General features: G+C 38.4%; 1 protein-coding gene across 11 annotated transcripts in view; it reads left to right on the top strand.

Moving 5' to 3' along the window:
* The window catches only part of LOC131683395 (uncharacterized protein DDB_G0290587-like), a 147157-nt gene that overhangs the window by 91203 nt on the left and 34235 nt on the right, over positions 1 to 21719 (top strand). For 10 of the 11 annotated variants that reach the window (XM_058965329.1, XM_058965332.1, XM_058965337.1 and 7 more), the window contains one exon: positions 18973 to 19658. In XM_058965329.1, coding sequence (XP_058821312.1) covers positions 18973 to 19658 — 686 coding nt within the window. The remainder of the gene's footprint in view (positions 1 to 18972; positions 19659 to 21719) is intronic. The other variant, XM_058965339.1, reaches the window with a different exon arrangement.

Here is a 21719-nt window from a genome sequence, read left to right on the forward strand (position 1 = left end):
CCGTTCGATGGGGCATGGTAAACACTCCTTTATTTCCTGTGGAAAACATGGGACTATCTGAGTGCTTTATCTGAAAAATCATTTCAAATTACCTTAGTTTAAGTTCTTTGGCATTGTTCCATTCCTGGTAATGAGATGGCGGACACTTAGATTAGAATGGTAATGAGATGGCGGATACCTAAGCATTAGAAGGTGATATTTATGAAAGATCGCGTAGCTCCAACGAGTTTTTCGTTTTTTTGAGGTCAGAGAACGCTCGAAAGTTAGTAAATTTCATGAAACTATGGATGGTGGGAATCCCAAAGGTATCAACTAACCTTCCTTTAAGGAATGGATAAAGGTCGTGACTTCATTCGGGTGATACTTCGGGTCCGGTGTATTGGGGTTGTGTTATCTGTGTTTATGGCGACATCGCAACATTAATCATGTTGTCTGGTCGTGCGCCTAGTGTTCTAGCGCCAGATCTACATCAAACGAATCCATTCGAGATGTGCAGACAATCATCGATCTCATAATTATATTTTTAAACCCGATAAATATTCAAATTTTTTATCCCTTTTCTTTTGGTTGGTATATTAACAGCTAATTGGAAATCGGGTATTAAAAGCGTCAGTCAGCGATTCGGTTCATGATGTTCTGACAGTGATCTTACGTTTGCCAAAAAGCTGCAAGTTTCATTTCTTCTTTTCCCTGCCTTTGTTGTCTTTCCGTGACAGGGTCACTGCCACTCTGGAATCAGTCCCTCTTGTGTCTTTTGCCTTTCTTGTAAAAAGCCTATTAGTGTTTCTCCTTGCTTCAATTGATAATCAAATAATAGTTCTTGTTAAAAAAAAGATGGGTGGGTAATGTCTAGGATATGACCGGAGTGTCGTGACTACTCGTTTGACTTGTAATTCAAATCGAATGATACTCAATGAAATATGTGGGAATGTTTCAAGTTATTTTTCATAATAATTATGGTGGTTCTGAAAAAAACCTTTGTTGTTGGCGTCTGCGTTGATAGGGCATGCGCTGGATTCTAAGCTTGTTGAGACATTCATTCATGAAATGAACAAATTTTATATTTTCTTGCTTTGAAATATCAATGAAAATTCTCTCGAAAGGACCATCGGAATCTTTTTCCTAGCGTACAGAAATGAACACGCTTAGCGAAAAACTTGGGGCGGGTAATGTCCGGGACATAACCACGATGATCATATTTTAAAAATTCTGCTTGTATCTCTTTCAAATGGCTAAATTTTACGTATTAAGTTCAATTCACCGGGCTCAGCGAAATTTTCCTGGGGATCCCGTTCGTTAGTATATTCAGCAAAACAATTTTTTTACCTAGTTCTCCGAATTGAATACAGGTCAATAAGTTCATATAATGATTTCAACAAGCAGATAATGTACATGTATGACAGGTGGGAGTGTTCTGAAGTGTTTTAGTGGAGGTGACAACATAAAATCGTGTATTGGACGTGGACCACGGGGTAGGCAGCAGAGGGATAAGTTGTTTGGAAGAGATGACAGTTAATATATAACTAAAAATATAAAATTGTTCTGTAAATTGCAAAGTAATTGCCGCGTTGACCTGAAAATTTGTCATTTCGTTCATATAGGAACAATTATTGAAATTATGTCAATTTATGCTTTGCAAGATTTGGAATAACTTCGAAGTGTGGTCACGACACCCCCGTTATGTTATATACATTACCAACCCATCCTTTTCCATTTTTCATTCGTCCTAATAAGGACGGTTTGTAGATAACTATGTTGATACAAGACGAGAATCTTTTGAAACAATTCAAACCTTGCCGACGATTGTTTTTACTGCGTACACACATATGATCATTCCCCTTTCGCAGCTCACACCGAATGAGTACGCTCAAGGCTTTCCTATTTATAAACTTTTCGATGCAGATGAAAGGCCCTCCTTTTGTGCGATAAATGAAAATATTTTCAACATTCGTTTTGTTGTAGCTTTCGCTTAGTGGTACAGTTGCCACATTCACTGATTTTCTTGGAAGGATTTGCATAAATCTTCAGGTTTGCAGATTAGAAAAATATTTTCTTAAGTACAGAATTAACAAGCGCAAGCTTAATACTAGTTAATAAAAGAAACTTTCTAATTAAATTCTTTTTCCATTTTGCATTCGTCCTAATAAGGACGGTTTGTAGATAACTATGTTGATACAAGACGAGAATCTTTTGAAACGATTCAAACCTTGCCGACGATTGTTTTTACTGCGTACATACATACGATCTTTCCCCTTTCGCAGCTCACACCGAATGGGCACGCTTCGCATCAAGGCGTTCGTATTTATTGACTTCACAATGCAGATGGAAGGCCATTCTTTTGTTCGATAAATGAAAATATTTTCATCATTCGTTTTGGTGTAGCTTTCTCTTAGTGGCAGAGTTGCCACATTTACTTATTTTCTTAGAAGGATTTGCAAAAACCTTCGGGTTTGTAGAATAGAAAAACATTTTCTTATGATTCACTGATAAAAGTACAGAATTAACAAGCGCAAACTTAATACTAGTTAATAAAAGAAACTTTCTAATTAAATTCTTTTTCCATTTTGCATTCGTCCTAATAAGGACGGTTTGTAGATAACTATGTTGATACAAGACGAGAATCTTTTGAAACGATTCAAACCTTGCCGACGATTGTTTTTACTGCGTACATACATACGATCTTTCCCCTTTCGCAGCTCACACCGAATGGGCACGCTTCGCATCAAGGCGTTCGTATTTATTGACTTCACAATGCAGATGGAAGGCCATTCTTTTGTTCGATAAATGAAAATATTTTCATCATTCGTTTTGGTGTAGCTTTCTCTTATTGGCAGAGTTGCCACATTTACTTATTTTCTTAGAAGGATTTGCAAAAACCTTCGGGTTTGTAGAATAGAAAAACATTTTCTTATGATTCACTGATAAAAGTACAGAATTAACAAGCGCAAACTTAATACTAGTTAATAAAAGAAACTTTCTAATTAAATTCTTTTTCCATTTTGCATTCGTCCTAATAAGGACGGTTTGTAGATAACTATGTTGATACAAGACGAGAATCTTTTGAAACAATTCAATTGCCGACGATTGTTACTGCGTACATACATACGATCTTTCCCCTTTCGCAGCTCACACCGAATGAGTACGCTTTGCAGCCTTCGATGTTTTTGTGGCATTTTTAGTGGCAGTTACTACCGCCTTTTCAGTGATTGCGTTTCTTAGCTTTTGGCTTTTTGGCTTTCTCACCGCCACCACCTCCACCAACGTTTTTCTTCCCTCCGGTGGTAGCCGATTTGATTGGTCGTCCGATGCAGCTTCTCACGACCACGCACGTCTGTTATGCACTGCGTCTTACACACGTCTGGCTTTGAGAAAAGCTGCAACACCACTATTTATAGATTTTATCATTAATGTTGGTTCTCATTTAAAGTAGTTTTTGAACTATTTAAACAAATTTTATATAGTTGTTTGTATCGGTAGCAAGCATTGAACGTTTTCCTTCCGATTTATGAAACAAGATTGGCAATCCGTTTAGTAGAAGAAAAGTTATTAATGTTCAAAATGTACGTAACGCTTTCGGTAATATGCACTACTATCGCTTTCTCGCTCGTTCTCGTGGCGTGCATGAGCCTTTCCTTTCCGTCTGGCTTCTAATGGCATAACCAAAACTAATATGCCGGCTTTCCCCCACCAACTGCTCTCGTCAAGCAACCCAATACGAATAATCATAGGAACAAACATGTAGGGGACTTATATATAAACTTTTCATTATTTTATTGTTCGGTTGCTGCACCATATTGACGGCTCTGTGCGGGATGGGCTGAAAATTTTCACTTTTCCGAGTCGTTTTCGAAAGATTTTTCAAAACACTATTTTTCCGTTGATAATGAATATCCTACATATTCCAAAATTTAATACAACATTGGTACAAATATTTTCGACAAAATGCCGAAGAAATTGATTAAATCCATTCAGTACAACAAAAGATATAAGCGTTCAAAATCTTACATCATTTTTCTTCCGAAATTTTGAAAAGAGGCCTCTATATTGAAAGGTAAGTCGTTAGTCACGACAAAAATACTAATCGTATGTCTAGTCTATAAAAATATTTCTAACTGTATCCTTTAGTTCGAATAGAATTGTAAAATTGCATTAATATTTTTTGTATATCGATCGGAATTCCTGGTTTTAATATGTACGTGTGTAAAAATGTATTCCCCTTAGTTTAAAAAAAAATAATTTCAAATTTCAAACAAATTTAATTATTATCCCATATTTCCAAAAATGTTTATTGTAAAGCATTTCATCCGAATAAAAAAATTAAATTATTGAGCATCTAAAATTGGGACAAAAATTGAGACACAAACGTGGTTAATCTTAGGGTTTGGTTTGTTCCAAACTTTCGAGAGGGTAAACTCCTCTCGGTTATTTTCGAGTGGATAGTACTACCCATACTACCCATGTGATTCGCCGGCCCTGGTGCGTTTAACTGGCAGTTTTTGAACTGGCTACGAAAAAAACAGTTCGACAACAGTTCGGTTCGTAGCTGGGTCAGCTAGAGTCTTGTACAAGAACGACATTGTTGAAAAAAAAACGCAAATTAGTCATTCCTTATTTTTTACTGAAAATTTTGATAAACTATAACCAATTTGAGTCATAATTTTGCACAATTCTGATTAGCGTGACGTCGTTGCTTATGCAATAATCTGTCGACCTTGGCTTCATTTCCGCTAAATAATAAATCAAGTTGACTTGAGTATCTCCGACGGAAGGCGTGAGAATCAATCTAATTCATTCACTTTCACACACTCAATTCGTTTCAGTAATTTCTGTACAACCAAACAGTCAGAAAAAGTTTTCAAATGATATCTCAGCATAGTGACAATATTTTTTTGGTTTTCTGCGATATAATCTCGGAGTTTTAGCAAAACAAACGTCACTACTAAGATCTCGGTAAAAGCTTTGCTGAGTTCTCGTCTGTATAGAACTCGGTAAAAGATGTCAAAAAAGCTGATATTCGGTAGACTAAATTAAGAGTGCATCTTGGAGCAATCAAAGCCACCCCGCTTCACGGTATAATAATTATTCACATAATTTTCCACGCTTGCCTGAATCTCGCTAATTACGTTTGCTGATTTTGGTGATTCTACCACCCACATCCAGCGAAATGGAAGCATTAGCCCAGGTCGGTTTCTCTTGGCATCCACCGAACCACTATCGCCTCTTGGAACGTGGAGATTATGTGTGCCAGAGTACCGCCGACCTCTCGCACTACCCTGACGTCTATTCACTTATTCCCACATGCTACGAACATCGCATCATACACGCACTTTGCCGGTAGTGTTACTGCATGCTCTTTACCGATTTGTGGAACATAGGAAAACATTTAAACTCAACCTTCACTATCATTATGTATCTGGTACAGGTAACTTGGTGCGTTGGTATAAACATGTGCTTAAGCATTCTGCGGTTGCCGTGCGGGGTGGTGAAGTAGCGACGAAGGAATCTAATTGAGTTAATTCGTGAACAATGAAGTGTGTTTGGTCGGTGGGCTTTTATACTTGAAATTAATTCTTAACGTTGAGAATGTTCTTGTAGCCATCGCACAAGTGATACTCGGTGTGTATAGCTGTGAAGCACCGTGTCCCTCATCATCATAGTTTTAGGTTAATCATAGTTGAGATTCCGATTATGCCGCAGTTTATCTGTTAGTGGTATTATTCTAAACAAGGTACTCCAATGATTCAAAACATGATGAGCCATTGTAATTGGAAGGTTTGCAGGGTTTCAATGTTTCATTGATCTTGAATTATTAAGATAATTAATTAAAATTTATAGCACGTTACATATGCAACCCAAGTTTTGAAACACATTTCAGGTGTATCATAAGGGCTTCATTGATACTAGGTTTTTTTAAGAATCGCACCCGTTTCTATCTCAAGTACCTGGGCACATGCATTGTCTGCGACTTTTGTGTATGTATATATGTATAAATTCATTGTCAAGCATCATCATACTGTGTAATAAAAAATCTGACGAATAGAAAAAAATGCCCGGGAAAAATTCAACATAAAAGCTACTACAAAGAAACCCAAGGTGAGTCAAGTTGGTAGATTACAAACCATTGATTGACCAGATTCATGACTTCGAAGATCACCATCACGTTGCAGTAAAATAAATTTTGCATTTCTGAAATGAAAGTCGCACAAACCCGGCCCCTCAGACAGTGGGTCAGGTGTCGTGTGAAATAGCAGATCGTTTAGCTTTCGGCATTCGTCTCATTGTTCCGTTAAACGATTCATAACTGCGTCATGTCACCGATAATCTTCAAGTCACATGCTTTACACGGTGAACAATACACGCCGCCGGCTGAAAACCATTGCCGCCGACACAGTGACAATGTTCGACGGAACTTTTCATTTGTAATGGTTAGATCATTGTACATTGCACTGCATTGATGAATAGGGTGTGTCTTTTGTCGTCGTAGCAATGAAAAGCTTTAGTTTGGCAGGAGTGTCATTATTTTTCTATTTTATTATAAAAGTTATCTTGAAATTTGGTGTTGTCTGAATACAATAGATATAAACAATATCAGAATAATCTGAATTTTTCGAACGGTTCGAAAATGATAAAATAACTCTATAAATGAACTAATTGTGCCTGTCTCTAATATCTACTGAAGATGTCAATCAAATATTTAATCATTTTCAATATAATTTTAGCATTAAACATTAAATGTAATGGTAAATAGTTAGGGGAAACCGAGGAGAGTTGAAACAGAGGAGAGTTAAAAAAACATCCATTGCTAGCGAAATCATGCCGTTAGATATCTGGCCAAAATACTTTTGTTGTACATCTTTCCTATATGTTTAACAAAAGTATTTTTGCAAAATTCCTAACGGTATGCTTTTGCTGGAAATGGATATTTTTTGAACTCACCTCTGTTTCAACTCTTCTCGGTTTCCCAAACCCATTGGATTTTTGAAATGAATATTATCAGCCTAGAGAAATACACATGCTTGCATTACAATCATACCTGCTAGGCAGATTTCAAAATTTAGGTTTGATTCAAAATTTCGGATGGGTAATACTACCCTTTCGTAATACTATTTTCGAGTGAGTAGTATTACACATACTACTCACGATATCCGCTGGGCCTGATTACTATAGAAGTAGCTAAATGAGTTCTGGAGTACGTTTGGAATATTTCAAGATTTGATAAACAATTTCTCGGTAAATAACATTTAAAATAAGAAATATTATCACCAGTATTTTTGAAGTAGAATACTTCTAACGTTTTAATATGGGGGCCCGTTTCAGAATATCGGCTGTGGCAGTCGCGTCAGATTTTGAACGTTAATAACTTCCATCATACTTAATAGAATGATTTGAGGTTTAAGGCAATTTTATCGAAAATATGTTCCGCAATGTAGTATTAAAATTTGGAGCATGTATAACATGCATTAATACCGAAAATACTGTGTTTTAAAAAAACTACCGAAAATGGTGAAAATTTTCAGCTCATCTCTGCCAGAGCCGTCAATATGGTGCACCAATCGAACAATTAAATGATGAAAAGTTTTACATATACGTCGTATTTGGGGGCCCGCGTTTTTACCCGGCAGATGGGCGTACACATCCGGTATTCATAGAAGAGCAAAAAAAAATAGCAATAGTAATTTCTTTGTAATCATTCGTCTTATTAAATTGTTATATGATGAAAGCGTAAAAAAATGAAAACTTTATTTGATAGTTGACATTTGTTAAAACAAACTTTCTTAAAGGAGTTGTCTACTTTGTGTACAAGTTTAAAAAAAATGTGTTTTAATGCTTGAACCGACGGAATACACTACAAAATGTTGAGAAGCCAATTCAAAGTATTTTTGAATAAAGTAATAGCGCATCAAATAGAAATGCGAGCACACAGACGAACGCATCCGTCCTCTTCTACGTTCGCTTCTTTGCTTGTGGTACCGGTTGTTGGCTTGGAGACACTGGGCGTGATTGTTGTTGAGTGAATATTTGTTCCTGTCAGATCCGTAGATATTGGTTTTGTAGCCGTTTTTGGTTTGGCATAGGATAATGGTGTGCTGTTTACGGTTATAATAGGTTAACTTTCTTAGCTGCTTTTGCGCAAAGTTTTCCGTGGTGTAGTGTTTTTTTTGTAGAATTTTGCGCATAGGAATCACCATGTTTGCATAACCAGTATTGTCTGATGAAACGTCTCATTTTCGGTTGATTCGCATAAAATGGTTACATATGAAAAAGTTGGTTTGTACGGAAGCATTCTCACCACAAGAACAACATTAGGAACACCCGGGAAAATGCAAAGTTACAGTTCTTATGGAAGCCACTTCTCCGTATTTTGACATAAATTTATTAATCACGATGGCATGGTCGTGAACCGCTCGCGCAGGGGCCACGTACCACAGGCCGACATGTGCAGAGATACAAACGGGAATCTTCTCACGGACCAGTGTGAGGTGATCCAGAGGTGGCGGCAGCACTACGAAGAACACCTGAACGGCGATGCAGCAGACGACGAGGATGGCACGGTAACGCACCTGGGAGCACGCGCGGAAGACATTACAATACCGGCTCCGGATCTCCAAGAAATCCAGGAGGAGATTAGCCGGCTTAAAAATAATAAAGCCGCTGGGGTTGACCAAATACCAAGCGAGCTACTAAAACACGGTGGCGAGCCACTGGCTAAAGCGCTGCACTGGGTGATTACCAAGATTTGGGAGGAGGAGATTTTACCGGAGGAGTGGATGGAAGGTGTCGTGTGTCCTATCTACAAAAAGGGCGACAAGCTGGATTGCTGTAATTACCGAGCAATCACCCTGCTGAACGCCGCCTACAAGGTACTCTCCCAAATACTATGTCGTCGACTAACACCAATTGCAAGAGAGTTCGTGGGGCAGTACCAGGCGGGTTTCATGAGCGAACGATCTACCACGGACTAGGTGTTCGCTCTTCGTCAAGTACTGCAGAAATGCCGCGAGTACAATGTGCCCACACATCATTTGTTCATCGACTTCAAAGCCGCATACGACACTATCGATCGAGATCAGCTATGGCAGATTATGCACGAGTACGGATTCCAGGACAAACTGACGCGTTTAGTGAAGGCGACGATGGATCGGGTGATGTGCGTAGTACGTGTCTCAGGGACGCTCTCGAGTCCCTTCGAATCACGCAGAGGGTTACGGCAAGGTGATGGTCTCTCGTGTCTGTTATTCAACATCGCGCTGGAAGGTGTTATAAGAAGAGCAGGGATCGACACGAGTGGTACGATTTTCACAAAGTCCGTTCAGCTACTTGGCTTCGCCGATGACGTTGATATTATTGCACGAAACTTTGAGAAGATGGAGGAAGCCTACATCAGACTAAAAAGAGAAGCCAAGCGCGTCGGACTTGCCATCAACACGTCGAAGACAAAGTACATGATAGGAAGAGGTTCACGAGAAGAAAATGAGAACCGCCCGCTTCGAGTTTACATCGGTGGCGACGAAATCGAGGTGGTTGAAGAGTTCGTGTACTTGGGCTCACTGGTGACTGCCGACAATGATACCAGCAGAGAGATTCGTAGACGCATCGTGACAGGAAATCGTGCTTACTTTGGCCTCCGCAAGACACTTCGGTCGAACAGAGTTCGCCGTCGTAACGAAGTTGACCATCTACAAGACGCTGATTAGACCGGTAGTTCTCTACGGGCACGAGACCTGGACCATGCTCGTGGAGGACCAACGCGCACTTGGTGTTTTCGAACGGAAAGTGCTGCGTACCATCTACGGTGGAGTGCAGATGGAAGACGGCACATGGAGACGGCGAATGAACCATGAGTTGCATCAGCTGTTGGGGGAGCCGCCCATCTATCATACCGCGAAAATCGGACGACTACGGTGGGCCGGGCACGTAGTCAGAATGTCGGACAATAGCCCGGTAAAAACGGTTCTCAATTGCAATCCGACCGGTACAAGAAGACGTGGCGCGCAGCGAGCACGATGGATCGACCAGGTGGAAGACGATTTGCGGACCCTTCGCAGATTGCGTGGCTGGTGACGCGCGGCCATGGACCGAGTGGAATGGAGGAATCTTTTGTATACGGCACAGGCCACTTCGGCCTTAATCTGTTAATAAATAAATAAAAAATGGTCGTGTGTAGATAAATCGTGTAAGCACATCTCTCTAGATCCCTTGCCTATATATACGGGGATGATGTTGTTAACGTAGCAGCTTTCGTTGGTATGCTGCATGTTGTTCCACGAAACAAACGACCGTACTTCTTAATGTTGGATATGGTGCATTTGCAGGGCGATAACTTCTCCCGGATTGAGCACAATTTGCACATTTAGTAATTGTTTCAGTTCCCGAGTAGCTGGTCTTACGGGGCATTTCCAAAAATCTATAGCAACGCAATTCGTCTGCAGTCGTTTTTTCCGTGTATCAATAGCGGAACGATTTTTAGTTTCTACTCTGGGTAAGATAAGAAGGTAGACTGACCCTAATTAATTTTTGTATTTTCATAGCACGCTCAAGGAATTTTTCTTCTAAAAGTGCATTGTGTTGAGATAGAACGGTGCTTTTGGGCCTCACCAAAGATGCGTGTGACGTCTATAAGAACCTAATTATAATGTGCGAAATAAAGAAATCAAATCGGTTCAGTTAATTCAGCAGCAGCAGTACTCGGTTGCTCACTCTACTCGCAGTTGTTTAATTTGTGTCTTATTATTGCGTTCTGTGTCTTGTTGTCGGGTTCTACTTATTCTAACAGCATATCAAAACAAGGCTCCTACGTTCGACATGTCACATTGTTTATTAATTAAACCTGCATAAAATCTACGATTAGAAACGGTTTTCTAGGATTCAATATGAGATAAAATTATGCAAATTGAAAATCTTCTCATATTGCTTACAACAAAAGCTAAAAACTGCTCCATTGCTACCAGCAAATAAATCAATCCGTGTGTCGCTTTGTCTGCACAGTAGAAGCTAAATATCGTGTTCCATCCCACTATGTCGGAAAATATGAGTGATGATTGCAAGCAGAAAGTGGCCTATTGTGGTCAAGCTGTATTCCTGTTTACTTTTCGAGATCTATTGCTAAAGTTACAAATGGAGCTAAAGATGGCCAATGTTTACACCCTACAATTTCACCATGTTATTCATAGCGTGCTGATTATGTTCCAGACGATCAATCAAGCAGAAGTTCTTGTTTCGCAAAACGAAATATTAAACTCACTGTTAAAATAAAAATTTTGAATCCTTCCGGGGGTTGAAAATATTATTCCTGCTATTGTAGCACCTGCAGATCGTTCAGCATGCTTCCGGGGGTGTAGAATGCTCTGTTTTAATTTGTTTGTGTCGTTACCTAAGTAAAAATAAGCACTAATTTAAAACTCTAGATAAGCTGTAAGTTAGCAATTCCATTGCTAACTAGCCATATACAAGTATTTTCAATGCTTCAATGCACTCAAAATGTAAAGCATTAAATTTAGCACTATATCGACATACAGAACATAGAATTCATGCTAAAAAGCTTTTATAGAAAACTCAAGTGCAAATATGGAATCTTCTTATAGTGCTTTGAGACACCGAACAATAACAAATATACGTATGCGTTCCAACCTAAGCTCGTATGCGTATTGCTGACAGCCATTAAGGTGCTTCTGAACTAGCTTTTTTCTGGCACACTATTTCGCCTTTTCCGACACTAAGTGTGCTTTAATGATCTCTATAGAACTATATAGAACTCTTTTTATTTCGGATCTAGGCGACTTTGAATTCAGTAATTGGTAAGCGGTGCGACTTTCGTCGCCTTCAACATATGGTAAATCTAAGAAACCCTATTATCAACAGTTAATCGAAGCGAGAATGGAAATACGTGTACGTTGGTCGCATTTCCTTTCGGCATTTTCGCTTTGCTGTGAATAGGTTTCGACTTTTATGCATCCTGTAAACTATGGAGTTTTGCTGAATTTTTCGATCACCAAAAATTACGAATCGCTCATATGAAGCAGTTCACCAATTCTAAAATTGTAAGCTACTAAATCGCTTTTCGTTCTTTTATAGATAAAGATTTAAGGGCAAACCAAATACAGACATGATTTAAGCCACAGTCTTATTACGCGCCACCCAGTTAATAATTGGAACCAATCAGAATAAAATCACTAGTAAAAGAATCAAAACAAATTATTACTCTTATGCTAGATGTGAATACTTTGAAATTTAGTAGAGGTTAGTTGTTTTTATGAATAGTGCAGGAATTTGAACTTATCGTTCAGAACAATGGGAGTTAGAAATAGTTATCTTCTAGAATTATTGTGATGATGGCCCCACGTCATTTCCCCACAAAGGCGTAAGCTGAATGATTTATTTAAAAGATAATTAAAAGCCACCTTGCAGACCTATATTTGGAAACGGGTCCCGCTAGAGAGTCTACATATTTTGTTGGTATCGAAAATACCGGTACTGGCTTTTGTTCAGTAGCGGTACTATGGTACCAATAATGGGTCGGTATTCCCAAGATTATCGGTACCGGTATAACCGGTACCACAACCAACCCTATTCCTTACCCCTAACCTAACCACTTCCCCAATCCTTCCCATCAGGGAAATCATGAAAAGACGATTTCGCACAAATCTCCGATCAACATGGGGAACGTGTCATTTGAGCTAGACACTACTGATTCCTGATTCCTAAGTAGTGAGTACCCGCAAATTGAAAAACTCGTAGCTATGGCAATTTTACCCGATTTGGATACCACGGACTAAGAAGGTGTCGAAATTAACCTGTCTGTCACGCTATCTGTGGATGTGGCAATATGAGTCAACAGAAGACTAGTAGAAACCATGGACTCGCGAGTTTCCTATGGCTGAACTCATACTGAACTAGAGGGCTTAGGTTTAAAAGGGCCCGGCAGTAATACAAACCTTGGGGCCCGACGCGGCTCTCGATGGCCCTGTTTCTATCAACATTCGTATTTGGTTGCTTGGCGCGAACGGATGGCTGTACAATACCGAGAAATATTTGTCAGCTGTACACGACTGGTGGATGAATTAGTTTGTGTTGAAACGTGCTACTAGCAGAAGCCATCATTTTCATTTCTGATGGATGTAAGACACACACACACACACACAAACACACACACACACACACACACACACACACACACGAAAAAAAACCGATTTCAAATCATCTGACTGAAGCTCGTTCCTGATTGGTTCCCGCTAATTTCATGAACCAAGTCGCAAATCTGGTCAGAAAGAATTGTCATTTCAGTCGGTTTCAGCAGGTCCACTTGTCAGATGTCAACACCGGGAGAGAAGGTGATTATTAGGATTCATCTCCGTGGATTAATTTGTGCAGCTCCGTGTTAGAAAGCAGGAACAATTGGAACAAAAATCTCCCACCCGGAGAATATTTTCTTCGGCAAACAAATTAGCCCTTATCAGCACTATCATTCCATTAGAAAGAATTAAATTTGAAAATCTTTTCTTTCGACAACTATTAATGTGACTACGACTAACGTTTCAAAATAGAAGCCCCATTTCAAAATTTCGGAAAAAAAACCGACGATCGCATTTTGAAAGTTTGTAACTTTCATTGTACTTATCCAAAATACACAATGTTTAAACCAATCAGTCAGAAAACTAATCAGGAATCTTGTATAATATTTGTACGTATGTATAACTTGCACGAATAAAGAAAAAATTAAAGGGTTGTGTACAAGAAAGGACCACGATGACATTAAAAATGCGACCATTTTTGTGAGCCAGCCATATTATTCGTGGATACATCCTGTAATGCCATCGACTTATTTAGGTCTACACACAAAAGGTAACAAATCGTATCCTCTAGGGAATCTGCTACACAATTGTTTTGATTATTTCCCAAACCACGCAAGAATCTGTTTGTTCCGTACAGTACAGTGGCAATTATTGGCCGTTTGTTTATGAGAAACGTCCGTACACTACTCGTCAACCATCAAGTACCGAATGATATGGCAAAAAGGAAATTCAGTACATATATTTATAATTTTTCTTTGTTTGATTGAAATCTTAAATGCTCTTTATTGACGGCTCTGCTCGGAATGGCCGCCTCGTGTATGCACATTTCCCCCTTTTTCGTGAAATTTTTCAATTTCAATTCAATCGATTTTCAATAGAATACTTATATAGTACATCAACCTTATTTGCAACTATATTCAAGTCGGTGTTTCTGAATCGATTCATGTATAAATTATTGAAATCACTCAACTAATTGCGAAGTAATAACCGTACAAACATTACATAGTTTCGTTACATAGGAGATTTTCAAAATTTAGAATGACACCCAGCCCCAGATAGTGAAGTAAGACATTTTAATGTCAAAAGACGAGCATGTAATGTCTAACAACCGAAGTGTTATGAAGTTTCAATTACAAATTATTGCAATATAATTAATTTGGGCCTGAAACCATTGGACCATTGGTCTGTTTTATTGTGGGAGGAAAATTCCGTTCACTTCCGATAGCGGCAAATTTCTCACAGGGTGACAATTCCTATGCCGTAGAATTTGGCTCCTCAACGTCACCACGGGTTGAGGTACTTTCGCGGATGGTTTTCGTTGCTGACTGCTTGCGGATGGACCGACCAATATTTAGTACAGTAGCGTGAATCCGCACTACTATCACTCTCTTGTTCGCTCGTTTTCGTTCCTTTGTATTCCTTTCTGTTACTAATACTAGCATAACCTAAACGAATACGCGTCTTTCCCCCTCCATCCATTTAGTGGGCAGTGTTGTCAAACGCATTTTCAGCTTTTCATCAATAAAATTTCAACAATATTTTCAAAGAATGTTGCAGATTGGAAAAGAAGAAAAATAGTTGACGATGGAAATATTAATTTTTAATTTCTTGACCATAATTATCATAACGAATCATTTGAAAATTTCCCATTCAAAGGTGATTACGTTCAATACCATTAGATTTGAATTAACGCCCCGAAATGTAGTCGCGACGCTCTGGTTATGTCGCAGACATTACCCACCCATATTTTTTAACTAACTCGAAAAATAATTTCGAATTTCACTACTCTACACGTCACTAGCAGACTGAGCAATTAGTGATGTGTGCGGGGACCGTCTGAGGTAGATCAGTGCGTTGCGTCTTCCGTTCAAATGTTCAAACAAAACTTGACAAAGATAATATTGTTAGTGTTTTTTCGCCCTGGAAATAAAGACCTTCGAAACGCAGGTGGTAAACGCAATACAATATTGTTGTAAGAAACCCGTGACCAAACGCCATCTTTCTTTAATTGATCCAGCAATTTAATATTTTCGTTATACGATGCAGAAAGAAACCATAAACGGTTTATAACGCTAAAGCTACACCAATCATGTCAGTATCGCACCCATGGACAACAGTTCAATCCGGAAATAGAGAGCAGAAGTCAGAAGCATCCAATGCATAATTTGCCAAAGCGAACATAAACGGTCCTTTTCAGGGACACCATTATTTTAATGAAGAATTAATTAGAAGTCTTTCCCTTTTCCGAAAAATCCCGTTGATAACCTAAATATTTATGTAAATAATCCCATTCTACTTCACTCCCGTTATGTATCTGACATTACCCACCCATCTTTTCTTTTAATTTTCAAAAAAATTCAAGCGAAGTGGGCGGGGGTATAAAATTGTTCAAATGATGTGAAATTTGGCATCTGAGCTTACTTTGACATTTGTCACAATATGAGATGGGGGGACTTTCAGAATTCAAAAAAAAATTTTTTTGCAATGCCCTAATGGACGGTCGCGTGAAGCGAAACCCAACTATAGCAGGCAGCACTGGATTTTCCAAATACTAAATAGCAAGGCAGGCAAAAGAAAGGTCTTGCGGAGTTTATTATTTTACGGACGGCCTCTTACATTGAGCGTGCATACCCAGTATACCCAGAGGGTCGCAGATATGCAAATAGCTAAAGACGTAATCTTATCATCTGTGCTACACATGCAAACAGCATGTTACTGTTAAGAAAAGCCGAGATGATGAATGTGAGGAATGCGTAGAGCACACTCATGCCTTCAGTTGGGCCAATAAAAAATGATGATCATATTCACTAGATCACACATTCCATGGTGATATAACCGGGAACTCTAATGATATGGAGTGATTCTTCTAGTATCTGAACCGTACTCTGATAATTAAGTATCAGAGTCACGGTCCGGGCGATCATTCAAGAACAAACACAATTATGCGAATGGACACACGGTTACATACACGCTAGCATACGCGACATACAAACCCCCATGCGATTGAACACGTTTAGGTACAAATGCTCACGCCCTTCGCGATGATACACACGATCGTGAATTCTCTATGCCCTCACGTACCTAAACCGTACAATGAATATTACATTCAGAATCACGGCCCGCTGCAATTGGCCTTAAGCAGAGTGTTAGTGGGTTATATTTCCGGTCTCGTCTGCAATTGTAGTGAGTGATTCTGATGGGAAGTTCTTCCGAGATCCTAGTTCTTCAGCTCCAGTATGGTAACACTCAAGAAATATTAATTTTCCGTAAATATAAATATATAGAGTTCACGCATTAAGCCGTATGAAATGAACGACAAAAATAGCAAGATTCTATCATCTATAAGCAAAGTGCTTAATATTGTTTTAAAGAAAAAATAAGATTTTTACCGAAGTTGAAAATCGACTGAATCAGGTGTTAAAATGAAAGAAGCCCTTTGCAGCAACCGTTTGTGTTTGAGAAGCTCAAAGCTATAAGAGTTTTATTACTGTGATTATAGGAATTAGAATACATATTATTGTCGACTTACGTTAGTCTTCTGAGCAATCCACACTTCAGTTAATTCAATAATCTCCCTATTTAATGGCTTATAACCTGGGGGCAATGAAAATGGTATATATTTTCTGCTGCCTAATTCAATTCGGTGGCTTATTTTACCTGTACCTGCAGCGTACTAAACGCTACCTAATTCAACGCAATATACAGCAATGAAGGCTGCAAAAATAATATTCTATTCCAGAAAAATTAAATAGGCAAATATTCAGATGCTAGAGTCCGCACGTGTTCGCCGATCTTTAACTTGCTTGATGCTAGTTAGATAAACCTAAACCATCACCAAATTGGCGTTAGTTAGACACTAAAATCCATAAAGTCACACGTCTTGCGTGAACGCAAAATAACTGGCAGGTTTTAAAGTATATAACTAGCATTAAGTTGGTTAGTTACTGACTGGGAGAATCCGAAACAGTAAAAAACCATACATTATATTCGGTCTTGTGTCCTTATTCACAAAATTTGGTCTTATCCAAAAATTTTCCCGCTGGGGAATTTTTTATTGGACTAAATACATTTGTGCATAAAAGGCATAACACGTAACTTAAATTAAGTTCACATGTGTCGCGTGACTGTTTGGAATATTGTGTTTAGCTAGTGCTAATTTGGGTATTAGTTTAGATACTTTGTCTAGCTTGGTTTCAAGTTGCTGCTAGTTACTGAGGAGATGAATTCGAAACACAAAAATCAAACTTAATTCAAGTTAGGTATTGTACCTGTAAGGGACAAATGGGTTTAATCCAATTTTCTCTTTCATCATCATTGTTGAACCATGAAGATCAGAATACCTTATGTCAAACCTGCCAATGCATTTATAACTACGGATATCGGAAGGAGTGTAGTAAAACGCGACGCAATGATACTTTTTTTAGTTTTAAATGTTTTGTTATTTCTCCAGTTGATAGTATATGTGATTTATGTCAGGCAAGCTGCAATTAAAAATCTAAGTGATGTGATAATGCTCGTTGAAAATAAATTACAAAACAATGTACAGGAACCATAAGCATTCCGATCGCTGATTGTCTCTGATTGGATTTTATTCGCGAGTAGTTAATCAAGACTCAAACTGATAGCCAAACATTGTGCTCAGGAAGATAGTCATAAAAAACTAAAACGACATTAAAAAGAACCCACACCCAGTCTCCTCATACCGTTGGGTGGGATTCTGATTCCATCGGGGACATCGAGACCAGAATATTTAATTATCCGAGAAACGATGCGACAACGGTGTCGGGGATGCATTCAACGCATCTTCGTCCCTGCCTCAGTCCAGTAACCTATGAAAAGTTCTTCGAATTGATGAAAACGTTTATTCTGGTGTCAGTCAGTCATAGATGTTCTGCGAACAACGATAACGTGATGTATAGAGTTAATTAATTGAATACCTGAGAAGCAGAGAAAATTCTTTTCATCATTCTCCGATGAAGTTTAATTGAATTGTAAAATTTTTCATTGTCGTTGGTAGGTTTCCTCTCTGAAACTGAAACGATTAATTCTGATCTCCAGTTTGAATTTGCGTCGAAATGCATCAATCAGACAAATGATGTAATTTGTCATAGGAAGAACATAGTCTAGGCGTTAACTATTTGACGCGTCTTCTATCTATTGTACAGGGGCAAGCTCAAGGCCAGTCATGCTTTTGGGACATGACAGGTTCTTGAGATTCTGAAAAAATTAATCTCGTCACTCGACAATTTCAGCTTCTTTCTTGTGGTTTTTTCAAGAGTGATTCATACAAAATCGTAGATGAAAGAGAGTGATGAGAGGTATAGAAGATTTAAGGATTCGCAAAAAATGAGTAAAGACTGTGGGCAGAAAAGCTCTTGCTCGTCCAATTTTCACAATATCACGCAATCTATAGTTTAGTTTATCTTCAGCAGGAATAATTCCGGTGTCGCTGTACCAATGTTCGTGGTTTTTAATAGCGTCTCAGTGACTTGCACTATTCACCTATCACGATCCCTTCGGCAGTTATAATATTCCAAAATAATCAATATAACAAGCAAGTCACTGGTTTAAAGCTGCAAAAAAAAATAAATTGAATTTTAACATTCTGTCTTACTTTTCCATCGTTTCATGTCAAATGTGTTGACTAATTCGATTCTGCTGTTTTTTTTCTCTCCTTCCCCAGGAATCCTCCCGGAAGCCCTCCGCACGAAATGTGGCCGTTGTTCAGCGACACAGAAGGAGAATGCAATCAAAATCATCACCACTCTGTACAACAACTACCCGGTGCAGTATCAGGCCCTCCGCGAACGCTGGGATCCGTCGGGCGAGTATCACCGGCGCCTGGAGGAATATATCCGAGGACTCCAGTTCAATCAGATCGGTAGTAATGGTGGAAATGGTGTCAGTCCCCCCGATCGTCCGGTAAGAAACGATTTCGACCGGGATCAGTCGCAGATTCTGCTGCAGACACTGCTCCTGTCGTCAACGACGGTAGCTCCGACGGTTCCGAGTCCGAATGCGATCCCCAGTGGACCCGAGCAACGACCCCAATTGGCACAGACACAGATAACACAACCGGTAGCACTTGTTTCAATTACTTCTACTACTACCACAACCACCAGTACAACTAGTACTGCAGCTACTCCTCCTCCTACTACTATACTTACTCCCACCACCACTACTACAACTTCAACTACTACTACCTTGCCCACTACCACCACTGGTTCTGGTACCACTAGCAGCAGTAGTAATAGCAATAGTAGTAGTAGTAATAGTAGCAATAACGATGGTAATCCAGTGGAATCTAGTACTGCTGCTGCGACAACCGCTACTAGCTCGACGCTAGTGGATTCCCCCGCAGTGGATACGGTACATAATATGGCGCTGCGTATTAATAATGGACCGATGAGTATTGTTATGATAGTGTTAAGAAACTAACTGCTTGCTACTAAAATTGCATGGATTTGCGAGTGATGGATTTGGAAGGAATTAGGTGCTGTACTAATAATTGTGCTTGCGTTTGTAGAAATATTATTTGCTTAGATGACATTTAGTTATAGTTTATAAAACAGTACTAGAATGGTGCATTTAAAAACGTATTGCTGTATGTAGTTGTTATTATCGTTATAGAAGGCTAACATTTTTCGAATGCTCAGACCGGAATAGATAGGATTGTAAGCGATTAGTCCCATTACTAAGAACATTAATAGCTGAATGTTGACATTTCAATTGTTTTGTTTTTGTTCAACTCACATTGTCCATAACCATCTCTTGAAATTTCAAAATTTCATTTACAATATCGGACATTTATTGGCTTTAGAGAAGCTTGGGGCTAATTTTCGACTTTATATCTGCATAAATTACAGAGATTTTGTGGCTTAATTTACCAGAAACTGATTCGTAGAAGTACTATGACCATTCATATATTCCTTGTTTCGAGATAAATCATGTTTTGTCCCTTTTATTAAGGTTTTTAGGAACGTTTCTAATGGAAAAGGGACAGAGAAAGAATGACCGGAACAGTGAGATACGGTGAACCTTGATACACGGAAAAGGATATGTCGTCAAGCAGGAATCAAACCTGCGATCTCCCAGTCTCAGAATTGTGATCAAAAATTTCCAACAGTATCGTGATCACCGTAACAGTCCCAGTACCAATAATGGGACGCAACCAGTAATAATTTTATCTACAGCCTGAACGCCGCCACTGGAGATAAAAATAGATAATGAGAGAGATTTACTTATAGGAAACATTGTTTCATTTTTTATTAAAAACATCCTTATACAAGTATTATTAAACATTTGTCAATGATGCACAAATTCTAGTTTTTTCTTTCACCCAGGGCAAAATGGCCCCGGTTACAGTGAAATATGCCCCACAACAAGAGGATGGTATGCCCAACAGCAATCGGTGCGCAAGACCCACAATGGGTGAGGCGTTTTAGCCGGTGATGAGCTGGATGCATGAATAATTCTACACGCACACATAGTTTTAAGCCAAGCTAAAAACTAAGATAGTAACTATAATATTCTAGAAAGCTACTTGAAATAGTTCTATCATATCCAACTGTTTCTAATTGGTTGATGCTTTTAGAAAAAGTGGGAACTTGAAGTTCAGTACACCTTGACTAAATCATCGCGGTGCACCCATAGCCGTTAACAAAATCTACTGAAACTGTAATGATATTTCTAAATGTTCAGTTCGCAGAATTTCCCGAGGTTGGTAAAATATGTGGGAAAATCGTGAACACTATGCGTTCTGTAGAAATTGTTAGTATAGAACGTCTCTAAAGTATTTCCTAAATTCCATACGACCTTCGAAGATCGTCTTTAAAGTTCATTGAGATACTTTGAAGTTTGACAAAACCAAATTATAACTAATCTGTGTGTCGTATTATCTAAAGTATTGTGGATCTCCTTGTAAGTTGGCAATCTCCCGAAATATAAAAGACTTTCCTGAAACTGGTAGGGTATCCCTAAACCTTGCATAATTGTTTTATACTTGTTAGATTTCCACGATGAATTTATGAATTACTTAAAGTTTTAAATTCTTTTCTGGATTTACAGAACTATTCTGAGTAGCACACAACTTCTCTAAAGTATACAGAAACCCATAGAAGTTCCACAAAATTTGTCCCATTTTGTTGAAGCTTACAAAATCAAACAAAAAATTTTTGATAGTACGTGTACGTACTATCGAGGTATAGCAACTTCGGCGTAAAAATGCGCAAGATGAGGTGATATACATACATACATATATATATATATATATATATATATATATATATATATATATATATATATATATATATATATATATATATATATATATATATATATATATATATATATATATATATATATATATATATATATATATATATATATATATATATATATATATATATATATATATATATATAATACACT

Source organism: Topomyia yanbarensis, chromosome 2 (genome assembly GCF_030247195.1).
Source record: "Topomyia yanbarensis strain Yona2022 chromosome 2, ASM3024719v1, whole genome shotgun sequence".
Taxonomy (NCBI): Eukaryota; Metazoa; Arthropoda; class Insecta; order Diptera; family Culicidae; genus Topomyia; species Topomyia yanbarensis.